Source organism: Eschrichtius robustus, chromosome 13 (assembly GCF_028021215.1).
Source record: "Eschrichtius robustus isolate mEscRob2 chromosome 13, mEscRob2.pri, whole genome shotgun sequence".
Classification (NCBI taxonomy): domain Eukaryota; kingdom Metazoa; phylum Chordata; class Mammalia; order Artiodactyla; family Eschrichtiidae; genus Eschrichtius; species Eschrichtius robustus.
In genome coordinates this window covers 6,909,213-6,923,203 of record NC_090836.1, presented here as the reverse complement: position 1 = coordinate 6,923,203, position 13,991 = coordinate 6,909,213, and the positions used below count along the sequence as shown (strand labels likewise).

Here is a 13,991-nt window from a genome sequence, read left to right as displayed (position 1 = left end):
GAGCAACAGACCGGGGTGGGGGGTAGTACTGGAGATGCGGGGGGAACCTCGCGGGGCCTGGCTTCCGGGAACCACAGCATGGGGCACCGACTACCCGGAGGCGCGCCCGGAGGGAGCTGGAAGGGCTGCAGACCAGGGACGAGGAGGGCGAGGCCGACCTGCCTGCCCGCCTTCTCCCCTTGCAGGTGGCCCAGAGCAGGACTGGTGCAGAAACGACTCGCCTCCCTTCCCACAGCACTCCTTCGTCCCAGAGCACAGAGAACCAGAAGCCAGGGTGCGGGAAGACGGGGCTCCCCCAGCTGTGCCTCTGCTGCCGGCCACGTCTCCATCTGGGGCCAAAGGGGAGACTCTCGCGGGAGGAGTAGAGGGGCCCATTGTCTCCCCTCTGGGCTCCCCCATGCACGTTGCCTTATCTCTCCCCCTCTAGCCAGGAATCTGTTGTGGTTTTCTTCCGCCAATTTACTACGATGATTGTATATGTGCCGCTACCTCCGCCCCCCCCCATGGGGGGAGGGGAGGGGCACGGCCCCGCCTGCTCCACTTTTCTACCTAGGACTGTACCAGATAAAGTCACCTCAGTGTGTTGTTTTTCACTGCTAGCGCTCCTGGATGCTTTCTTTCAGACACAGCCCTCCACACCTGCCATGGCTGAAATAATCAGGGCTCCCTCCTTTAGGGCACAAAGCCCACCTGCGAAGCCCAGGGCCAAACTGCAAACACTGTAACCTCATGTGTCTTCCTGAGGTCTGAGGGGTTACGCCAGGTCACACCATCAGAGGCTGCTGAGCTTAGGAATCCCCAAAGGACAACCAGGTTTGCAAGAACAATGTTTATAAGATAAACAAATAGCAGGTGTATAGCCTGGACCCGTGCAAACCCCGGTCTCGGTGCAGGAAGGGGGTCTTACAGCAGTCAGCTGAGCACCGGGGCGGGGAAGCAATGTCCACAGTCTCTGTGTCAGGGCAGGGCGCTTCTGTCAAATGACCCCCCAGGCTTCTTCAAAGGCTGTGGTGAGCTTTGCACAGGTGAGGGCAGCAGAGAGGGGGTAGTTGCTGATGGACACCATCTTCTCTGTGTACTCCACGTCCACCTGGGGAGAGGGCAGTCAGTCAGCCGACTCTGTCACTCCGTCACACGTTCAGCCCTTGTCTAGGGCAGGAAAACGACCATTTCCCAGTGCTGTTTAATACCAGTGTGGGCAAAGGACGGAGACGGCCCTGGCTTTGACCACGACACATATGCCAGCATTCCTCAAAGGATGCGCCCTGGGGGCAGGAAATGGAAGCTTCATCTGTCCCCAACTTACAAGGACAAGGATCGTCAAAACGCTAAGTGCTCCTGGGATTCTGTCCTGAGCTTCAACTCCGGGAAGAATCTGAGAGCTGAGCCCAGGCCTTACCCTGCCGTGGGCGAAGGCCCCCACCACAAAGACAACAGGGTCGCTGCTGGGCACCAGCTCCCGCACATCGCCGATGACCGGGACAGAAAAAGAAGTGCCGATTTTCATACACCCAGCTGGGAAGTGACGTGACACTGGATTCTTAATCACCTAAAGAAAAACAGAGAAATCAGCCCCAGACACATTCCCAGAGCACTACCTCCAACCAGTAGCTGTCAACACCTCACCTTCAAGAGCTTCTGGGGGCCATCAGCTGCTCGAACGCTGAGTTTGTGTAAAAGCTGAACTAGGGCAGAAAAACAGAGTTCAGAGCTAGCCAGAGAGCCTGCCTTTTATGCCCAGTAATTTAACCAGGAAAAACCTTAGGTGAGCTGAGCTCCACGTGCCCTGCGTGTCTACACGACTGAAATGTCATGCACAAGCAGCTGTCAAGCACATCACTGGTTGTGTGGTGACAGGCCCCCTCCCTGCTCCTCAGCCAGGAACCCACGCACGCTGTACCCACTGTGCGTGGGAAGAAAGCGCAGACCCCCTGTTCTGCAATCAGCCACATGTGCCCCTCCCCCACTTAAAAATTCCACACTTAATTTATCCCTTTGCCTCTTCCTTCATCACTACTGCCAAGTTTAAGTCCTAAGGCTTCTCTCTCACCCATGAGGCCACAAAAGCGGTCAAAGGTTCTGGGAATTCGAGTCTGGGGGTTCACTTCAATCAGCACATTCTTCTGTGTGTGGATATAAACCTGTAGCAAGCCAGCCCGGTTCAGGGGACTGTCCATCAGCATCAGTAAACTCTGAGGGAGGCAAAGACCAAGGCACGGTTAAGACTGAAGAGAAGTCACACACAGCTGCCTTACCTTCCGTACAGAGGCACAGGGGCCTGAGCTCTGTCCCTGGAGTTACCTGGTGAGCTATGTCTGGTCTCACTTCCCCGGGGTCCCGTCCGTTCTTCAGCAACATGGACTTGTGCTTGTCACAGTTGAGCAGCTCATACGTCTTCCCCACCTGAAGAACAGGGAACAAGATCAAGAGCAACATAAGCTGCTTTTACCTGGAACAGCGGTTCTCAAAGGCGGTCCCCAAACCAGCAACATCTGGAAACTTGTTACACAGTCACATTCTCAGGTGCACTCCAGATCTACTAAATCAGACACACAGTGTGCGGCCCCCAAAACCCTCCAGGGGATTACTGTGTGGCCACGTTCTCCCCCCCAACCCCCATCCCGTAACTGGTCTTGGAGGGAAAAGGGAGGAAGAGTGCAGCCTGTGATTCCACACGATCTAAACTGGATTGAATTTTTTTTAATTTATTTGTTTATTTTTGGCTGCGCTGGGTCTTCGTTGCTGTGCGCGGGTGTTCTCTAGTTGCAGCGAGCGGGGGCTGCTCTTCATTGCGGTGTGCCGGCTTCTCATTGCGGTGGCTTCTCTTGTTGCGGAGCACGGGCTCTAGGCGCGTGGGCTTCAGTAGTTGTGGCTCGCGGCCTCTAGAGCGCAGGCTCAGTAGTCATGGCGCATGGGCTTAGTTGCTCCGTGGCACATGGGATCTTCCCGGACCAGGGCTCGAACCCGTGTTCCCTGCATTGGCAAGTGGATTCTCAACCACTGCGCCACCAGGGAAGTCCCTAAACTGGATTTAATTTTAAAACCTATGGGTATTGGGCAAAACCAGTGAGGGATTCTGGAACCAGGCAGAAGTGAGGTTAATGAGCAAGATTGAATGCTTGTTTATCACAAAAGCATTATGTGTATACACTGGGCAAAACATACACGGTCACTACCCTCAGTTTGCTTATAACAAACATGCACAAAGAGCTGCAAATCTGAGCAGGAAGAAATGTGAAAATTCTAATGAGGCAAGAGGTAGTTTAATCAAGGAACATTCTCATAAGTAAAACAAAGAGGGGTGGTTCCAGTTTTAAGGCATGTGAGCAATCGCTAAAAGAAACAATTGCAAATCAGAGCCCTGAGGAGCATTATAGGGTGGTCAATAAAAAGTTTGAAAACATGGGCTTCCCTGGTGGCACAGTGGTTGAGAATCTGCCTGCCAGTGTAGGGGACACGGGTTCGAGCCCTGGTCTGGGAAGATCCCACATGCCGCGGAGCAACTAGGCCCGTGAGCCACAATTACTGAGCCTGCGCGTCTGGAGCCTGTGCTCCGCAGCAAGAGAGGCCACGATAGTGAGAGGCCTGCGCACCGCGATGAAGAGTGGCCCCCACTTGCCGCAACTAGAGGAAGCCCTCGCACAGAAACGAAGACCCAACACAGCCATAAAATAAATAAATAAATAAATAAGCAAATATGGGGGGGGGGGAGAAATAAAATAAATAAGCAAATAAAAATAAAAACATACCAGTAAATGCAAACACAGGTTTTGAAAAGGCCAAGTTTTTATGTTTCAACACAACATTTGTATGTACGGCAACATCTTGAGATATGACTCCAAAAAGTTTGGGGGAAGAGGCATATAGATTTTGAAATTAACTGAGTACCTGAAATAACAAGAATGTCACAGAGAGTAAAACAAAGGACCAAGAACTAAGTCCATGGGACACTCTTAGTTATAGAAGAAAAAGAACCTCCTGAATAGAAGAATCTAGTTTTGACCCATTAGTAAGTTATAACCAAGGTTTCGTTCTCTTAATGGAACAGAATAGAAAACATCAGAGTACTTCAAATGTAGTCATGGTAAGTAAAGGCTTATGAAACTTTCGGCTTCATATAGTTGAGTGTGCATACTGGCTCACGATGTAATTTTTTTTATTGTGGGCTGTGGTTAATAAGCCTGAAAACCACTAACTAGAATAATCAGAGAATGAATACCATGTGTATTCTGTAATAGGCACTGGAGATACAAGAATTTTGAAAACCTTATTCTCTGTCCTCATTATAGCCTTCTAGTGGAAGAGACAAACTAAACAAGCACATGAGTATTTAATTCGAATTGTGATAAACATTACGAAGGAAAACTAAACGGTTCACTAAACGATTATGAGGACCTGATTTATACGAGGAAGGGAGTCATTTCTATGGGAAAGTAACATTTAACCTAATAACTGAAGAATGAGTAGCCTAATAGACTCAATAATTGTTAAATGAATAAACATTTAAGTAAGAATTAATAAAGCAAAGAGTTGAGTAAAGGGTGCTTGCAGTTAAACAACATTATCTGCAATGACCTTAAGGTATAAGAGAACGTAGTGCTTTCAAAGAGCTTAAAGAAGGCCAGTGAGGCTGGAGTACAAAGAATAAATGGAGGGACTTCCCTGGTGGTACAGTGGATGAGACCCTGTGCTCCCAACACAGGGGGCCCAGGTTCGATCCCTGGTCAGGGAACTAGATCCCACATGCATGCCACAACTAAGAGTTCGCATGCCACAACTGAGGAGCCAGTGAGCCACAACTAAGGAGCCCTGGAGCTGCAACTAAGGAGCCCGCCTGCCCCAACTAAGACCCGGCACAACCAAATTAATTAATTAATTTTTTTAAAGGGGGGGATATACGTATACACATAGCTGATTCACTTCATTGTATAGCAGAAACTAACACAACATTGTGAAGCAATTACACTCTAATAAAAACTAAACAATTTTTAAAAATTGAAAAAGAATAAACGGAGAGTGCAGGCCCAGGTGAGGCTTGCAGAAGCAAGAGGTATCAGCACAAGGAAGGCAAAAGCTAACAGTATGGAAGATTTCAACCAGCTATGGAGTCCATCACCCTTGGAGTACCATTAATGACAACTGGCCTAATTTATTCCAGAGCATGCTCTAGGAACTTTAATTTGCCCACAACCTTTTCAACTTCCTAATAAGTAACCTGAATCAAGAACAATAATAACAACTATTTCCAAGTGACAGAAATTATTCTAAACCCTTTCCACATATTAACTCCTTTAATCCTTCCAACAACCCAGTAAAATAGGTACTACTGTCATCCCCACAGATATGAAGAAATGAAGTGGTTAAGTGACACTCAGAATTAATAGCCTGGGAAGACAGCAGCAGTGAAGTGAGAGATGAATATATGAACCTATAATTAGGTCAGAAATATCAATTATAGAAGAAAATGAAAGGAAACCTGATTAGCTGGTCATTTAAAAAAAAAAAAAAAGTTTTCTTAACTGCAGGCTTAATAAAGTGCCATAGTGGTTGAGGAAGAAAAGATGGAAATGAATTGCACTCAGATTACTATGGCAATGTACTACTTTTAAAGCACTTTCATTACAATCCCCCTGCAAAGTATTAACCCCCGCTTTACAAACTAAGGACAAACTTGTTTTCTCAAAATCACACACTTGAAATAAGTGTAAGAACCAAGATTAAAATCCGGGTCTGGCTTCCAAACCAGTGCTATTTCTTCTGGCCCTACTCACTGAACAAGTTTAGTATGAGAAACAATATCAGAAAGAATGAGAACACTGCACAAATTTTTAAGACAGGGAACTGCCGGATTTGTTCGGGAGAAGAGCCAAATGATAAGTAGAAATAAAGATGTGAAAGTATTAATGATAATCTGGTCCAGGCAGTGTTTTGAAATGTACAGTAATATAAAGGAGAGTGACAGACACCTTTCAACGTATTAAAACATTAAGTCCTTACAAATAAAAGGGTGGGAAGACTGAGCTACAGTAACTACCTTTCCCCTCTGCCTAGTAAGCTTGTCTTGGGATGAAGCGGGACGACGCGATGGACGAAACCCCTTCCCCTTAGACGACTTTGGGGTTGGGGATGGGGTTAGGGTTACCACAGAATCCTAGTAAATCAATCGGAAGCAAGCATGTGACGGCTGCAATGGGATTCAAGGGCAAAGAAAACGAGCACTGCCGACCCATGTTAAAGGAAGAGACAGTCGACTAGGCCACTCTTTCTCCAAAAGCATGTTTCACCTGTCTCCGCTTTCTCCATCCACTTTGAGCCCATCACCCTCACCCAACCCGGTCCCATCCTATCGATCTACTAGCTCTTCACCCCCTAGTCCGCAACTACCTTGACTGTCTCCAGACTGGCCCCTTCCAGCACCACAATGAGCCTACGGCCTCCGATCTTGCTTCCCGCCCCGAGTCGGGGCCGCTTGGGCGTCACAGCCTCCCAGTCCTCTTCCTGCTCCGCGGCGCGCCGCTCACGAGGTTGGAATCCACCACCGGGCGCTGCCATCTTGCAACCGGACCGGAAATTGTGTAACGTCCTTAAACTACAGCCTCGCGCTCGGCCCAGTTGCAAGCTTCCTTCCGTCTGCCATTTTGAAAGTGGGCGCTCGGAAATGGCGACGGCTGGCTGCAGGTGCTCCCGAAGCCGCTCTGGGAGGGCAGGGTTCCAGAAAGGGGAGGGAACTTCCAGAGGCGTGCTTCCTGTGCCGCAAGCTCGGGTCCGCCGCAGGCTGGGGGGAGAGTTTAGAAGGGAGCGCACTTCCGGTGCCCTTTCTCCCGCGAGCACCTGGGGCCCGGGCCCGCGTGCGGAGGGTGCGATCCGTAAGCTGGAGAGCGGTAGAGGCGGGCCGGCACCCCCTTCGGACCACTGGTGCCGCCGGCCTCAGGACCGAACATGGCCCAGAACTTGAAGGACTTAGCGGGACGGCTGCCCTCCGGGCCCCGGGGCATGGGCACGGCGCTGAAGCTGCTGCTGGGGGCCGGCGCCGTGGCCTACGGCGTCCGCGAGTCGGTGTTCACCGGTGAGCAACCTCCGCCTGCCCTCCGGACTCCGCCCGACCCTTTCCGGACCCCTGCCCAGCCCCGCCAGGTCCCCGCGCTCACCCAGCCCCTCACCCCGCCCCACCAGAGGCTGGCACGGACTCTGAGCCCGGCCTGGGCTGACCCCTACCCCTCTCCCTGCAGTGGAAGGAGGGCAGAGAGCCATTTTCTTTAATCGGATCGGAGGCGTGCAGCAGGACACCATTCTGGCCGAGGGCCTTCACTTCAGGTAATGGCTGGCAGAGCGGACTGACCCTGATCCTTCACCCTTGAACGCCGACCCACCTATGGCTGTGGGAGGACTTTCAGCGGGATTCCAAGCCGCTCTTTACCCTCCCCACCCCATCTCCCAGAACAGTGCGTGCCGGCCAAATCTTCAGGAGCACATGCTGTTGTTCTCCGGAGGGAGAAGAGAATTTCTTTTTGACCGTGGTCTTTAAGAGGAGGAGCAGGCCACGAAACATGTGGTGAAGGAAAATCAGACAAAACTAGGGAAACTGTAGTCTCCTAATCCCTGTCCCTGTTCCCTCCCCTCCAGGATCCCCTGGTTCCAGTACCCCATCATCTATGACATTCGCGCCAGACCCCGAAAAATTTCCTCCCCCACAGGCTCCAAAGGTAGGTCTGGGCACTGGGGCGTCACTGGCGGTAAACAAGGGAGCCTGGCCAGAGACTAGGCAAGATGGGAGTGTCAGATCTCTTGGGCCTTGGTTTCCACCTCTGCAAACAAGCTAAAATAAAGGTACCTGCTTCTGGAGTTCAAGCAGTACCTTCTGGACACGCTGTGCGTTTGCACATTTTTCAACTGTTCCTCCCCCCCCCCAATGTAAACTCGGTGAAAGCATTGTTTGTCCTTTGTCTTAGTCACTGCCTAGATCAAAACCTTGTTTTAAAACCTTTCTTTCTTTTAATTCTTTGACTGATTAATCTACTGGTACGCTCTGTCCTGGGGAAACTTGGCCGCACTCTTCACTGGTGCACCTGTTCCCTCCTAGACTATTCACAGAAGCTGTGCCTTTGAGATTCCCCAGACCAACCCTTACACACATACACACACACACACACACACACACAGGTACCCAATGAGGCAGGTAGCTCACCTGTAACGTACTGTTTTGCACGATTTTTAGTGCAGGTTGCTTAATATTCCCGAAACCCTAGGCCCTAAGAAATCAAGGATTCACAAAACACCATCTTCGTTCTCAAGTCCTTACAGTCTAGTTCAGGATTATGATACAGTGTAACAGAGCCTAAAGTAGAGGAGCGAAAAGAAAGGTCAGCTTTACTGGAGGAGGATTGTGGGTAGAGAAGACTTGACAGTGGACAAGGACACATTTGGTCTGTGCTGAGTCACTCCTCCCCGCGGGGCAGTTCCGGACCACAGGGCATTGCCCTGGGTATAGAGAGAAGCCAGAGAAGAAAATGCTTGGGGAGGGAGGCTTTGCTAAGAAGCCAGGTGAGGCCCCCGTGGCCTTGCCCAGCCACTGCTGACCTCACTCTTAGACCTGCAGATGGTGAACATCTCCCTGCGGGTGCTGTCCAGACCCAACGCCCTGGAGCTTCCCAGCATGTACCAGCGCCTGGGGCTGGACTACGAGGAGCGAGTGTTGCCGTCCATTGTCAACGAGGTGCTCAAGAGCGTGGTGGCCAAGTTCAACGCCTCCCAGCTCATCACCCAGCGGGCCCAGGTCTGACTCCGGCTCCCATCACCATCTGCATAGCGTCAGCATTTCCCTCCTAGGCCCAGCGCACTGGGTGTTAGGAAAGGGTAGTGACCCGAGGTCCGTTGCCACCAAAAAGCTGTGTAGATGGCCACCGTGGGAAACAAGGAGAGCCAAGATTGGAGCTCGATAACAGTTAGTGTCGGGCGGCGTGGGAGAAAAGTGGTCGAGGCGTGCGTGTGGGGTTGGTACAGCGTGGAGGACTCAGCGTGACCCAAGTCCTTCCCAGCTCAGCTGGCCTAGTAAGGAACTAAGAAAGAGTTAGCGCACTTTCTGCGGTTTTCCGGAGATCTAGGATTCTGATGATCACAGCAGCACGCCTTCCTTTCAGTTCTCCAGTCCCCTCAATGCCCCTCTGCCCTCCCCTCCTCCCCCCGGCCCGCAGGTGTCCTTGTTGATCCGACGGGAGCTGACAGAGAGGGCCAAGGACTTCAGCCTCATACTGGACGATGTAGCCATCACTGAGCTGAGCTTTAGCCGAGAATACACGGCTGCCGTAGAAGCTAAACAAGTGGGTGAGTCGCAAGAGGAGTCAGGCAAGGGTTTCTGAGGAAGCAGGAGGAGGGGTGGGGTTCCTGACACCTTACATCTGCGACCCCGATTCTCTCCCACCACAGCCCAGCAGGAGGCCCAGCGGGCCCAGTTCTTGGTGGAAAAAGCGAAGCAGGAACAGCGGCAGAAGATCGTGCAGGCCGAGGGTGAGGCTGAGGCCGCCAAGATGATATCCTTCTGCTGCAGAGCTCTCAGCCCAGCCCCTGGAACACTCTGCTTCCCATCCGGCCCTGTGGGCTGGCTGATGAGACTAAGGCGAATGCGAACCGTGCTCTTTGACCCCTGGGGGTTGGGGTGCCGGGTGGGATCTGAAGTCTTAGTGGGGCACCTGAGGCCTGGCTCCTCACTGTAAGGCAGATCAATAGCACTGCTGGCCTTGCCTCCATCTGTGCTGCTGCCTCCTGTTCCCGGCAGCTGCCTGCGGGGAGGCCTACAGGTGGGGGCAAAGTAGGGCTGGGCACGAGCCACCTGAGCGCAACCTTGGATCTGACAGCCCAGAGGATGGCTGAGTGAGCGGAGTCATAAGGGTGTGGCCCCAGCTGAGATCTGGCCTTGTGTGAACCCTTAACCCCACCCTGCTCACCTGGGAGAAGCTCTGGGCAAGAACCCAGGCTACATCAAGCTGCGCAAGATTCGGGCAGCCCAGAACATCTCCAAGACGGTGAGTGTGAGCTCAAGGCCGCCTTGAGGGGGGGGGAAAGTGTTTCTACACATTGAAATGAGGGAATTAGGATCTTGCTTGTTTGGATTTCTATTCAAACTGGCTTCTCTGACACTCCTTCTCCCATCAAAAATGATGTTCTCTGGGTGCCCCTGACCTTTTGTTCATGCCTCTTGTGGACCTAACACATCACAGTTGTTCGCTGCTCTGGATCCTTGTGTGAGCGCAGAAACCGTAGCTCTCACATCGCCACATCCCTGTTCGTAACCCACACGTGTTCCACCAGTGGTTACTGAATTGCAAGGGTAGGAATCAAGGTCTTTTTTGCTTGGTACAAACAGTCATCTTACTTTCTGCCCTGTAGATCGCCACATCACAGAATCGTATCTATCTCACTGCTGACAACCTTGTGCTGAACCTACAGGATGAAAGTTTCACCCGGTGAGAGACATGGCCTTCAGGTGGGGTGTTGACACAGAACAAGGGCCGGAGTCTGGCCGCTTGGGCTCTGGCGCCTGTTACCAGCTTACTCGTGTGACCCTTGAAAACACCATGTCTCTGAACCAGTTAGAAAAGTGGGTGGTTGACAATTCCTAACTTGAATCTCACGGGATTGATTTTATGCGATCCAGTGGGATTATTCATGTAAAAAGCACTTTAATTGTAAAGTTTTAAGTGAGAAGTGGTAAAAGATGATATTGGCTGTTCTTCCTTGGGAGCTGCTCTGGGGCACGGAAGGATGCTAGGAAAGCAGGGGTGAGAAATGGCAGTGGCCAGGGAGCAAGTCCTCTTTCCAGAGCCTGAGATTCCCAGCTTCCAACATGCTTGTCTTTTTCTCTTGGGAGCGAAGGAGGGTTTAGAGTTGAGTGGGGCATGAAACTGTCAAATCACATGTCCCTTTCTCTTGTCGTTCTGTGTTCCCTGTTCATCTGGTGACCTGGCGTCCACAGGGGAAGGTAAGTTGATGGTGCATCCTTGTTTCTATGGGGTCCTGCCTTTTCCCCACCACTTCACCTTTCTCACCTCCCCACCCACACATTCAGGGAGGAGGGTAGTTGAGGAGGGAGTGGCCCGAGGTGCTCTGCCTCTCACAGGTACGTCCCCTAATAATGTCACCGTCTGTCTCACTTCCACAGTGACAGCCTCATCAAGGGTAAGAAATGAACCCGCTGAACAAGAACTCCACCCCCAGGGAGGAAGTGGATCTTTTTCTTCCCCGGTTTTTGAGGAGCCAACTTGGGGCCCTACCCAGCCCCCACTGTCCTGTGATGGTCCCTCTGCATCTGTCCTCCCAGCCCTTCTCGGATGAAGACTGACCATTTTCAGGGGAGTGACATTCCTCCCGGTGTCGGCCAGGGGTGTTGGGACAGTGTGTGATTTCCTGCAGGGTTGATTCCTCCCTCGTGGTCAGAAGCAACAACCACCACCCCAGAGATTCTCAATAAATGTTTATTACTTAAGCTGAAGTCAAAGCCTCTGGTGTCTGAACTGGGCTGGGGAGGCACGCATGCGCACGCTCACACCGCGCACCCCTGGGTCCTTCTTCGTCTCTTCCAGCAGGGGGCGCGAGGACACCGGCCAGGGCAGGTAGGCAGAGCCGGGGCCTGCTGCTCTCACCCTGGGAGCCGGCAGAGCCGGCTCCAGAACAGGACCCAGGGTGGGAACTGCGAGTCCTGGAGTCCTGGAGTCCGAGGCCAGCTGCACTCCCCACCCCACCCTCCTAAACCGCATCACCCCTTTGTTTACCAACATCTCCTTTTTTAAAGGCTGGAGCAGCTGTGGCTTTGCTGAGCTAGACCAAAAATCTGATGACCCCAACAGGAGCTGCTTCCTTGGTAACAGGGCTCCATGCAGCTGTGGGGAGACCACTTGTGCTCATCAGGGGGTTTACGTGTTCAGACACGGCTGGCGGGCCGTGTTGCCTGCTGCAGGCTACCCACACTTCCGTCTCTCAATCAGGGCTCGACCTCTGGAGGTGGGCTCTTCACTCCCACAGCCCCGGGCCCCCAACAGGACAGGCGCCGCCTCCCTCCCCGGCGCCGCCCTCGCTGAGGGTTGGGCGGCCACGAAACGAGGCCGCTGGCTGTGCCCACGTGCCACCCCAGCCGTGCCGGGGCGAAAGTGTAGGCGGGAATCCTGGAATTCTTAGTGGCGGGGTTAGAGGGCACAGGGCCTGGGTTCACCTTCAGCTGCTTCGGTTTTTGAAGAAAGTAGATTAACTGTCCCCTGCTCTGCAGGTTGACTGTCATGAAAGGGACGGGGAGACAAAGCAGATGTGGCCGCCCCAGCCCTGAGGAACTGGAAGCCCCAGGTGAGAGGTGAATGAGCAGAACGAGGCCGCCCAAGTCCCATCCACGTTTTATTTCCTTCGCATTCCCGAGGCAGGAAGAGGATGGAGGTGCCCAGAGAACCAGCGTGTTTCCAAGTCCCGCTGTGTCTCCGAGGCAGCCATTTTGTCTCCTCCCATTGTTTCCCTTTCCTAGTGACTTACCCCCCCCATCCCCAGGGGTAAAGGTCAGAGGTTGCTGGTCTGGAGGCCTCCGTGGTCTTCAGGGCTCCCTGAAGGTCATTGGCGAGGGCACCGGCCGGAGGCCATCTTTACCAGACAGTGTTAGGAGCTTCACCATTAGACCACCCAACACTGTGCTGGAAGATGGACCCAGAGCCGGCCACAGGCGTCCGGGCTGAAGCTGGCCAGTCGCTCCAAGGACCCTGGCCGCAGGCCAGCTGAGGTCCATTGAAAGTCTGCGAACCAATCCCAAGCTCAGGGTCAAGCTGTGGGTTCTGGATCCTCCAGATGACAAATCACACTGGGCTGGGGGAGGGGCTGGGGCCATTGTGTCCCTTCCGTGGGCAACCAGCCAACAGCCAACCGAGAGCCACCTCTTTCTCAGCACCCTCTGCTCAAGAAGAAGGGGCCTCCAGGGCTGTGGGGAGGTTCGGGAGTGGGCGTCGCAGCCAGCTGGGCGCTGGGGGCCTGGGGCGGTGGACGTCGCTGGCACAGGGGCAGGGGCCTCCATCATTACCCGGCAGTATTAGAGACTCTCAACCAGCACCCAAACACTGCTGGGTAAGACGGGGGCCCCCACCCCACCGCCCGGCCGGGCCGGCAGTCCTCGCCCAGGCGCCCGGTGGAGCTGCGGAGCCCTGGCTCCCCTCCCCCACCGCCCGTGTCCCCGGGGACACTTCCGGGTGAGCCCGGCAGCCGCCACCAGGCCCACCCCCGGGTTGCCGATCCACTGAGGCCGGGTCAAGGCTTCGGAAGCCCCCCGCCCATCTCTTCCCCGCCCTGAGCCCCCTCCCCGCCCCCCGCAGCCTGTCCCTGCCCCCCAGGCACCAGCTCACCGCCCTCAGCACCTCCCGACCCGGCAGTCCCTCGCTCCGCCCCAGGACCCCTCTCCCGCCGGCCTTTACCTGTTACCAGGCCGCCTGCCCCCCAGGGAGCGAGGGCCACGGAGAGGAGGAGGAATTGAGGCTCGGGATTCAAGGCCTAGAAGCCGCCCTGGCCTCCACTCTTCCTCCTTCCTTCTCTCCTGCCGGGCAGCGCAGGCTCCTACCTGGGCCCCGCCCGCCGCCCCAGCGCACAGGTGTGTCCTCCAGCCATAGGCTGCACCCCCCGCTGCCTTAACCCCTTCCCTCCCAGCGCCAGCCGCAGGCGCCTCCTCTGAGGCCTGGTCACCCCAGCAGGCCCCGACCCTCGGCCGTGGTCTCTCCTCTCGTACCTGCCTCCTCTGCCCCGGGGCCCAGACCAGGCAGCCTGTTGTCGGAGGGACAGAGGAACGGGTTGTCTTCGCCCCCTTCGCCTTCCTCCTTGGCCTCGCCCCACGGCCACTCCCACCCCCAGCTAGCCCCTTCCCCCAGGCCCCTGCCAGAGAACCTGAGGGCAGAGAGGGCTCAGCTCAGCAGGGATTGGGTTGTGCCCCTGCCCGGTGCCCACCTGTGCTGGACATCCCGGCCTGTGGAGGGCAGGCG

The 13,991-nt window shown here is 54.2% G+C and overlaps 3 protein-coding genes and 1 non-coding gene across 6 annotated transcripts in view; 3 read left to right on the top strand and 1 right to left on the bottom strand.

The window, feature by feature from the left end:
• LPCAT3 (lysophosphatidylcholine acyltransferase 3) overlaps window positions 1-593 on the top strand; it is a 37,057-nt gene extending 36,464 nt beyond the window's left edge. The window contains exon 13 of one of the 2 annotated variants that reach the window (XM_068561312.1): window positions 236-593. The gene's annotated coding sequence lies outside the window, so the exon portion shown is untranslated. Of the gene's footprint in view, window positions 1-185 lie in introns of both variants that reach the window. The other variant, XM_068561311.1, reaches the window with a different exon arrangement.
• Window positions 594-814: 221 nt separating this feature from the next.
• EMG1 (EMG1 N1-specific pseudouridine methyltransferase) lies at window positions 815-6,649 on the bottom strand. Of its 2 annotated transcripts, XM_068560512.1 has the most exons (6): window positions 6,385-6,645; window positions 2,302-2,403; window positions 2,051-2,192; window positions 1,627-1,685; window positions 1,400-1,549; window positions 815-1,090 (listed from the first exon to the last, which is right to left on the bottom strand). In XM_068560512.1, exons 1-6 carry the CDS (start codon window positions 6,550-6,552, stop codon window positions 977-979), a joined length of 735 nt encoding a protein of 244 aa, XP_068416613.1. In that variant the 5' UTR covers window positions 6,553-6,645; the 3' UTR covers window positions 815-976. The 2 variants fall into 2 exon arrangements, with proteins under 2 accessions (XP_068416613.1, XP_068416614.1); XM_068560513.1 differs by lacking the exon at window positions 1,400-1,549 and having other exon boundaries at window positions 6,385-6,649.
• A 137-nt stretch (window positions 6,650-6,786) lies between these two features.
• Window positions 6,787-11,485, top strand: PHB2 (prohibitin 2). The gene is made up of 8 exons (XM_068560511.1): window positions 6,787-7,066; window positions 7,230-7,314; window positions 7,624-7,703; window positions 8,589-8,773; window positions 9,192-9,321; window positions 9,424-9,527; window positions 9,942-10,019; window positions 10,384-11,485. Exons 1-8 carry the CDS (start codon window positions 6,940-6,942, stop codon window positions 10,462-10,464), a joined length of 870 nt encoding a protein of 289 aa, XP_068416612.1. The 5' UTR covers window positions 6,787-6,939; the 3' UTR covers window positions 10,465-11,485.
• LOC137776005 (small nucleolar RNA U89) lies at window positions 9,596-9,850 on the top strand. The gene has a single exon (XR_011076128.1). It is a non-coding gene; the product is annotated as a small nucleolar RNA U89 (small nucleolar RNA).
• Window positions 11,486-13,991: the final 2,506 nt, after the last annotated feature.

Excerpts from the sequence above, each read along its gene's own strand:
- EMG1 (XM_068560512.1), bottom strand. The coding sequence starts at position 6,552 with ATGGCAGCGCCCGGTGGTGGATTCCAACCTCGTGAGCGGCGCGCCGCG. Across the intron at positions 1,686-2,050 it reads CCGCTTTTGTGGCCTCATGG|TTCAGCTTTTACACAAACTC; the intron begins GTGAGAGAGAAG and ends TTTCTGCCCTAG. Across the intron at positions 1,091-1,399 it reads GGGCCTTCGCCCACGGCAGG|GTGGACGTGGAGTACACAGA; the intron begins GTAAGGCCTGGG and ends CCCTCTCCCCAG.
- PHB2 (XM_068560511.1), top strand. The coding sequence starts at position 6,940 with ATGGCCCAGAACTTGAAGGACTTAGCGGGACGGCTGCCCTCCGGGCCC. Across the intron at positions 7,704-8,588 it reads CTCCCCCACAGGCTCCAAAG|ACCTGCAGATGGTGAACATC; the intron begins GTAGGTCTGGGC and ends CCTCACTCTTAG. Across the intron at positions 10,020-10,383 it reads CCCAGAACATCTCCAAGACG|ATCGCCACATCACAGAATCG; the intron begins GTGAGTGTGAGC and ends TCTGCCCTGTAG.